The 9,413-nt window shown below is 38.8% G+C and overlaps 1 protein-coding gene across 2 annotated transcripts; it reads right to left on the reverse strand.

Moving 5' to 3' along the window:
* Positions 1–674: 674 nt before the first annotated feature.
* Positions 675–9,372, reverse strand: LOC138595011 (uncharacterized). 2 transcript variants are annotated; one of them, XM_069666331.1, is made up of 5 exons: positions 9,302–9,372; positions 8,362–8,521; positions 7,946–8,053; positions 5,925–6,537; positions 675–3,115 (listed from the first exon to the last, which is right to left on the reverse strand). In XM_069666331.1, the coding sequence occupies exons 2-5, from the start codon at positions 8,506–8,508 to the stop codon at positions 2,904–2,906; spliced, it is 1,080 nt and encodes a 359-aa protein (XP_069522432.1). In that variant the 5' UTR covers positions 8,509–8,521; positions 9,302–9,372; the 3' UTR covers positions 675–2,903. The 2 variants fall into 2 exon arrangements, with proteins under 2 accessions (XP_069522432.1, XP_069522431.1); XM_069666330.1 differs by having other exon boundaries at positions 5,919–6,537.
* Between the last annotated feature and the right edge of the window lie 41 nt (positions 9,373–9,413).

Genomic DNA, 9,413 nt, shown 5'->3' on the forward strand with positions numbered 1-9,413 from the left:
ACATGAGAAACACCACATGGAGATGTTTACAAGGTTAAACACTGGATTTTCACTGAACGAGGTCTTTAAAATCAATATTTTATTTTTCTTTGAAACTTTACTGTGTCTAAGATTTAAACTTTTTTAAATAAGTAGAGCATGTTGGATTTTTTAACGAGGAAAAGAAGAGAAGGAGATGAATGAAAAAAGTCAGGTGGTATCTCAGCAATGTCTTTACAAAGGGTTTAAGATAATTTAACGGTGTTAAGATAAGACTTTATTGATTCCAGAGGGGAAATTCCCGTGTAACTGTAGCACATCAGACAGGCTGAGCGGTCAGGAAAAGAAGAGATAAGACATTAAAGAAAGGTAATCTTTCATACCTCACACTGTGGCACAGAACCATAATGCATTTATGCAAAATGAATCCATAAAGTCCAGCACCACATAAGAGTGTATTAGTAAGGTATGAGCAGTCAGTAGATAAAACACAGAGTTTATACATGCATACATATATAGAGCTATATATAATATAATGTACACAGTAAATACATATGTAATGTGAAATAATACAATATGTGATAATGCATAAAATAAAAATAAACCTCGACAAAAAATAACAATAGTTTGTAGAAATTTAGTATTAAAGTTTAAGTAGGAAAAACAAATGTGCATTTTTATTTTTTCACGCTTAAAGATTTGAAAATGAATGAGTTAAAACAATTTCTTTATATATAAACCATAAAATAAAACAGCTCTTTGGTCACCAGGTTGAGACTGTGTTTAATGTCCTCCATGATTACACTTTATTCAGATACATTAATACAAAACAACCAGTCCATTCTGTAAACCCTCTGTATTTATACAAGAAAGACACTTGAGAACTTCTGGTTCACATTATTGATTACTGTTTAAAATGAATAACTATTATGTGGGAATGAGGCAGAGTCATTCAAAAGAATAAATCTGTAAAAGAACAAGAATAAAAATGTGCAATAGAAAAAGAATAACATTCAAAAAAGTCAAATATCAAAATAAACAAATAATAAAGAAATAACAAAGACCTAAAACTAATTAAATATAAAAGAAAAATCCTAAGAATTTAATATTTATTTTCACATTAGTTCATTTCTTTCTGCACATATTTATTACTATATTTATTATGTATTAGATACTGCATATAAATAATTATATAAATATCATTTTTAAACCATAACATCATGTCATTATTCATTTTTTCTCATCATGTTGGGCATGAAGACCCGCCTTAAAACACTTCATTGACAGCCTGGCCCTTCAAGGAAGAAAAAAAGCAAAAGACAAAAGGAAAAACAAATAAAATAAATATATGAAAATAAATGACATTGTATAAAACTAATGGAATAAATCAATTAATGGTCATTATAAAATATTAAAGGTGCAATAAATACATTTTTAAATCCTTGAAAAATATTGATTAACAAATAAATGTAAAAATATACCACGCTCATTATTCCTAAAATTTTGTTTTAGTCCCATATTTACTCTACGCCATACTCCCCCTTCAAAGAAGAGGACAAACACGATGGAAGTCATTTGTTACTCGATGCTGCCCCCTGCTGGTCACAGAAACATCTCTCGACTCTTGAGGTTGATTTTTTTTTTTATCAGTGCAAAGATTTAAGACAAACTTTTCTTAATTTTATCCAAAAATATTCAAATCTTGTCAGAAATCTGACACTGTATGACACCTAAAATACAATAATTCATTGAATTCAAATAATGATTTTCTGGGTTATTTCATTTGACAAAGAGGTGAACATTTTCAATTGTAATTGATTTTAAATAATTGAGTAAATGCTGCTCAGGATATCAACACCCACACATTCAGTTGTTGTTACTGCTAATATGCACTACTTTATTTGTTTTGCCTCTACTCTCGTTTGACAGGTTTGGTGTTTTTAGTTTCAACACAAAGCTTAAGATCTGCACATAATCATCACAGAAATATAATAACATAGAAACATAAGAAACTCCCTGACAGTTCAGGCATCAATGCAAAGATTCTCTCACATAGTTCATACTGTACGACTAGTTGGTCTCAGGCAGGTAAAACAGCCTTAAAGGAGCAATCCGCCCCTGGAAAAAGCCTCTGTCAGTCAAAGCTGGTGTTCTGTGTAATCAATAGAAGCAATAATATTTGAAATTGACACCATAGCTGTGGAGAAAGTTGCACAAACAGCTCGTGGTTTCGCCCATTCTACATTCCTACAACACCCAGAGTGCATTGCGCCCCTACCTCTCAAAGGAACGGCCCAGCGAGAGACGCTGGAGTGAAATTGTGCGAGATGACGCGTTTTACGTAGTCTGGTGGAGGTTTTCTAGGGCCCATTAGAGAAGCGGATAGTGTCCTCCAAAGGCACAGAGCGAAATAGCACTTCATAAGATCAAGACACTTCATAATGCTGCTCCTCCCCCACTCGGCTGTCTATTTCTGTGTGGGTATGGGTCAGGGTGCTCTTTTAAATGTTATTTTTTTGTGTAATCTGGCGTGTCTTTGGGGGGTGGGGAATGTATTTTATACTTTTTTAATGTCTAGGCTTTTTTAAATGTCTTCCTATGATTTCATTATTTTACTGACCTGCACAGGGACTACGGGAAATAAAATAAAATAGCAATTTGCTCAAATCCAGGACAATACATCTTTCCTTGTTTTATATTAGGGAATTGTTCTTTGTGCACTGTCCCTGCTCAAATAGATGAAGATAACATTACATTACATCAGTATAGACAATACATGTTTTTCCAGTGTGGAAAATAGATTTTAAAAAAAGTCCCACATGGAATATTAAATTGACAGTGCACTTCCAAGCAGGACTTACCAAACACCAACTCATTCCAGGTGCATAACAAATCACTGTTACAAAAGTCTACCATTCAGAATTCTAGTACACGTAATCCATCATTACATGTGTGGGACGATAACTTGGACGCATCATCGGTATCCTCTTGATGACATCACTTTCATCGCCCTTCCAGCAGCTCCTCAGCCAGCCGAGACATCTGACTGCCAGCAGGAGCGCTCCAGCACCGAGGAGCACCTTGACGAAGCTGAAGCCACCACGTTTCTCCCTTTCCTTGTCTTCTTCATCAAAACCTGCAGGCGGAAATTCACAAAGGATAAAGCAGCATTAGAATCTGGCCTTTCATTGATTACATACATTCATGCTGTACTACAAAACACTCACTCTGTGTCACACTTATCTCGAGTGGTTACTGGTGTTCTGCACAAATTTCTATTGTGTTTGGCTCCTGGGACATTTATTTATCTCTTCAGTTCCTCCCTGCAAACATTTTTGTAGTACTCATAGCTTAGAAAACATGTCCTTTACAGACTTAACGCCCTGTCACTGAAGAATCAGCAGACTTCCCTGTCAGTCTTTTTTGGAGGGCCTTGAACTGATTATTATGGGACTTGTATAGGGCCAAAACAGTCATGATTAATGAGGGGAAAGTCACAGATTAGAGAAATTGCTGCCTATTTACAACTTTATTTTTTACCTTTTATTTAAAATATACCTTTTTTGTATTCATTTTGGACAATATGACATTGCAAAGAAACTCTGCTTTCCGAAAGAAAAGTTAGTTGAAGAATATTTACGAAAGTTATTGGGGTGCTGGTTTGGCTAAGCAGTTAAATAGGCAACCATATGCAGAGGCTACAGTCCTCAATGCGGCGGCCCTGGGCTCAACTCCCGCCCTCGGCCCCCTGCTGCGTGCCATGTTATTGTCACTTGCTGCGTGTGCTGCAGACTGCGCTGAGACTTAGAGGTCTTTAAATGTCTAAAATAACAGAACACTTGGGGACAAAGATGCTGATTTAAGGAACATCTGGAGTGGTCTCTTAATTTTTTCCCCGAGCTCTCTCTCTTCATGTCATGGCCAGCCCAATCCAGATCTGACCCCCAGTGGAAACCTCCTGAATGTGATCTCGAGGACGATGGATGGTCACAAGCCATCGAACAAAGCCGGCCTAACGTCACCCAACAGCGCTGTGACGGACTGGTGGAGAGATGCATGCAGAGCTGTGATTAAAACCAGGTTATTCCACCAAACACTGAGTAACAACATCAGTATTCTGTTGTTTCAACATGAACTTGTTTTCTTACTCGAGCTCTGAAAAACATCCTTTTTGCATCTTTAGGTTTTCTTAACCAGCCAGCACCCATCAATCCCTGTAAACAAAATGTGCTACTAAAATTACTGTTTTACTCTTTAAAACTCTTCTAAGCCGTCTTACTGAATATAACGTTCCTGATGTCTATTTTTATTTTATTCTTTTGTCTCTTATTTTGCTGCTGCTGTGATGTAAGCTGCTGTTAAACCTAAGTTCACCTGGCTCTGGGATCCGTAACAGCCTGTCACACGTAACGGGCTACGCTAACAATTTAAACTTTTTTGTCGTCTTTGTCCGGAATCTGAACGAAGGCGGCTCAAACAGAAGAAATGCCACAAGTTTTAAAGCTCTTGTGAGGAAGCTTCAGTTTGTGTTGATTTTGGCGCCCCCTGTGGACAAAGCTGTACCTCTTATCTCTTTGCTGGTTTTGTCCTGTACATGCTTAAGTGGTGGTTTTCAACACAAAATCTTATCCTGCTTTCTTAACAGTCATATTAACATATTAACAGTCATATCATATACAGTCATACAACTGTCATAGTCACTTTAAATTTTTGCCCTAGAAAATGTAAACAAGGCAGCGTGCAGTTAATTGCTTTGTCTGACACCTACCCCCCGCCAGCGGCTTCAGGCATAAAAAATAATTATATATATATTAGGGCTGTCAAAGTTAACACGATAATAACGAGTTAACGCACATTTCCTTTAACGCCAGCATTTATTTTGACGTGCATTCTATTATTCTGACCCTCCACCTGCCCTGTTGTTTGGGAAATCAGGAATTGGTGCAGCAGTAATTTTGTGGATAGCAAACAGAAACAAACCTCCGTGAGCAGAAATGGATAAAGAAACGGGTCTTTTAATGGCAAGTTCAGCTCAAAGCCCTGCTAGATGGTTCTCTCAAGTTACCACCGGAGTACGTCGAGTCTTAAATACCACCTGCTGGCAGAGCACACAGCTGATGCAGAGAGCCCCAGGTTGTGAAAAATGTCTTTAAGTGGTTAAACTTTGACTAAAATGATGTCATTTTTATCTCCAGCTGCAGACTCAATGACTTATTACTTAGGAATGTTACATTCAGGTCAATATGCCATCTGTTGTTGCTTGTTGGGCTTCAGTGTGCCATGTGCCATGTGTACCTTTGAGGTTATTCTGTAGAATATCCTGGACAGTATTTATCATTGTTTTGGAATGATGCAATAATAATAAACATACATTTGCATAAAGGAAGCATATTTGTCCATTCCCATGTTGATAAGAGGATTAAAAACTTGAAAATTATCTCTTTAAGGTACGTTAACAACAGGTAAAAAGTGTGCTATTCATTTGCAATTAATCACAATTAAATATTTCTATCGATTGACAGCCCTAATAAATAACCAATCTTGTCGCCAGTTGTCTGGTTTGCTTTTGTAGGTCATAAAGTAATTAGAATTAGTTTCAGTCTGTTTCATAACTCCTCACAGGAGCTTTATGTTTAGTTTATATCCATATCTGCACTGATCACAGGTCTTCTCAGATCCACTCAGATTCAGCACATAATGATGAAAAGACCTGGGACCGAATGGAACCCCACGCAGACCAAACTGACCATCAAAAACGTTAACCCACACGCGTACCCACACGGTCCCAGGTCTTATGGATCAGGTAGTGGAGACCAGTCCTTTAAACTATGGAGTTGGAGCAGGTGAAAACCTGGACGAATAGGACCAAAACTATAGGGACTAGCCAGTCTGTAGAAATGCAAAGATCTGAGACACAAACAGGACCAACGCTGACTCACCTTTACCTTTAAAAAGCCTCTCCACTCCAGATGACCAATAACTTTGCCACACAGCTCGTGGTGTCTTGCTTGCTTTCGGCCTCCTGTAGTCATGTTGCACTTCACTGTAGTTAGCCACAGGTCTGTTGTCGTTCTTTTCATAGCCGAATGGCTTCGTGTTGTTAAATAATTTCTGGTTAAATGTTTCTGAGAAGAATCCAAAGGCATCACTTTGCTCTGTTCTTCCTGAAAAGCCAGTGTAGGAGTCGAAAATGTCGAACATCTCCTCGTCTTGGTCGTAAATCTCCTGTTCCTCACACCATTTTACCACCGGTATATCTTGATAGAAGCCCATCTGGGTGAGAAAGGAGATGAGATCCATCTGTGAGCTCTGCAGGGCTCGGATCAGTTCGGGGCTGATTTCATAAGTGTCCTCGCGACTGAAGCGCCCAGTGGAAGCTCGGTCATGCTGGGTGACGTACACCGTCTCCACCACCCTGCTCCTCGCCTGGTAACTGATGATGATGCGGTCTGTATTGTAATCTCCATCAAACCCATAATTTTGCGTAACATATGTCGGGAGGTCTTCAGAAGCTGGGTAGGTTTCAGTGTTCAGATTTCCAACTTCATAGTATGCAACCTGGAGAGAGAGAGGGAGGGAGGAAAGTGAGGGAGGGAGAGAGAGAGCGCCTTTCTTTTTTTAAGGTACAAAATCCAGCGTAAAGGTTTGGGACCAACTCCTCTCTCTACAGTGAAAACGTGAACAGTCATATCCTATCTTTAACACTGTTTTTTTAACAATAAAACTAATAAGCTCCATAGTTAACAGTGTGGACGATGAGGTGACGGACTCATTACATTCACTCCACAGAAGCAGAAAACACCTGCCCCCAGGCTCCTTCGCTGGTATTTCTCTTTTTTTATTGCCTTTATTTTATTTGTAAAATACTTGTTTATGCAAAAGTCTCAATACAGCCCACAACCTTTTCAGTTCAAATTAGCACGTCCACTTTCTACACTAAAGAAGGGTTTATTTGGTCCTAAACACAATGTAGTAGCCAACAAATGTATTTGTCGATAATACGGGGGTTATGCTGCTGAGGGGTGAGTCATCTTGCATCCTTACTATCTCTGCTGAGGGTTGTGCATGCAAATCCACGACCGTTGTTTCAGTTTAACTAGTGACTATGCTAACTGCCGACTTTCAGCCAAATGCGTCGGCGGTTGTCGTAGTTACAGCAGCTGTTGAAAACGGGATGCGAATATGTAGCTGTCCTCGTGAATGTGCCTCTGTTGAGTTTTTCATTACGATCTGAAAATATAATTATCTGTTACGTCTTTGAACCCTGTGATTGACTGGCGATCAGTCCAGGGCGTATCCCACCTCTCGCCCAATGACAGCTGGGATAGGCTCCAGCCCCCCCTCCCCCCGCGACCCTGAACAGGATAAGCGGTATAGATGATTTAATTGCCGTCTCCTTCCCCGACCTCTGTCTGTCTGGTCCACTGTTTTGGTGCTTGACATGCAAGTAACATTTTGGACGTTGTGTATTTGTGGATGTTGTTTGTGAGCTTGTGATGGGGTTAAGTTATAAATGAATTGCACTTCTTGGGATCAACAAAGTTGTCTGAGTCTGAATCTAAATCGGTAAATATCTGCTTCATTTTGTGCAAAAGAAGAGTCAAATGACGTGTTAGACGCCACCTTAAACAGAGTCTGAAGAACAAAACCTTGATATCAAAGAAAGTTGACGACACCCATTTTTATAGCTGTAATATCTGAGTGGAATTGTTTAATAAATGTCGAGCTAGGTAACTCAAAGAACACCTATCTGTGTTGCTCAATAGTACACACCTTATGATCAAGCAAAGATAATGACGACCATCATCAGGGCCATGTTCTTTGGCTGAGAGGTCTATACATCTGCTTTCACGGGCTCTGTATCACTCCTAATGAGGTCTAAATGCATGTTCATGTGTGAAACTGTTGCAGTGCCCCTTTAATAAAAGAAAGTAAAAGAAACAGATGCACACAATATGTCACAAACCTGTTTCTTGCGCTTGCTTGGCCGGTCCAAAACAGGCAGAAGTTCCTCAATATTCCCGAACAGGTGGAAGCCATAACAACCTTTCTCTGGATGACAATCTGACGCCAGCTGTGGAAACAGGCTCTGGTCACTCCAGATGTCAGTTGTACTTACTTCTTAGACACATTAATAAGATGGGTCAATATTACTGCAGTGATATCACACATGTTGTCTCATGAAATGTCGTCCTGCTGTGACACCACAGGGCAAAGCTGAATGTAGGCTCGTTTCAGAATCACTATCAGAAATACTTTATTTATCCCCGGGGGGAAATTCAGGCTGTCATTAATGTCATGCTTGATAATTAGATATTAATAATGAAAATTAACATGTGTTACAAGCATAATCATGGCATAAAAATCAATGTGTGATCTTACCTTCATGATGACAACACATTTAATGAGTTTACAGGTCACACAGTCCTTGGCAAACCAAAGCAGGAGTTGAAGGCCGTGGCGAGGAAAAGGCCGGCCAAACCCTGAATTCACCAGGTGGTCTATGGTGCAGAGCTGTCTCTGAAGCATGGTGGGGCTGAGGCTGATAAAAACACACACAAACACATGTGAATTAATATATATACACTATATATACATACACGATCTTCATCAATAGTTGGCTAGCTATCAGAATCAGGGTTTATTGCCAAGTAGGTTTAACACATACAAGGAATTTGTTTTGGTGATTTTGGGGCAGAGCAATTAACACAGAACTTGAATAAAAATAAGGAACCGAATAAGATTAAAAAATGGCAATAATAATAAAAATATAAAAAGCAATACGTACAAAACAAAATATGTACAACATGTGTGATTAAAACTGTACAGATGTGCAGGCTGTGCAATAAGTGTACAGTATAAAATTCAAAATAGTGCAGTATACAGACAAGTATGCTAAAAAAAAAAAAAGATGGTTACATCAACACAAAGACTGACTGCAGACATTTATAATTAAACACAACAAACACGAAACACGCACTTTAAAGTCTGGTGATCCTGTTATCTCTACAAGTTGATAAGCGAGACACGTGATATATTAAGACGAGGGCAGCAGCTGTATATATATATATATATATATCCTCGCAACAACATTGTATTGTGCTACCCGCTGCCAGCTGCTGGCCTCGTCTGAACATATTCAACTTTGTCGCTAGATTTTGACAACTACAAGTTTGTAAATTGTCTACGTAAATTTAATTGACTACACTCTAAATCCGAGCACATAAAAACAACCGAGGATAAAAATGACTACATGCCTATATAAGCTACATAATGTATATTTATAATGTACAATAAGATGCTTATGTCCAGTTTGGTTTACCGTTTCTGCAGCCAGATGTGTTACTGCTAGTTCATAGCTCTTCCTTGTTGTAAACAGAGGAAAGGTGAATGAATACAGTAAGCAGCGCCATCCATATCCGTGCCCTTTTACG

This window comes from Semicossyphus pulcher, unplaced genomic scaffold, assembly GCF_022749685.1.
Source record: "Semicossyphus pulcher isolate SPU_LCO1_2020_fin unplaced genomic scaffold, fSemPul1.0.p SCAF_17, whole genome shotgun sequence".
NCBI lineage: Eukaryota > Metazoa > Chordata > Actinopteri > Labriformes > Labridae > Semicossyphus > Semicossyphus pulcher.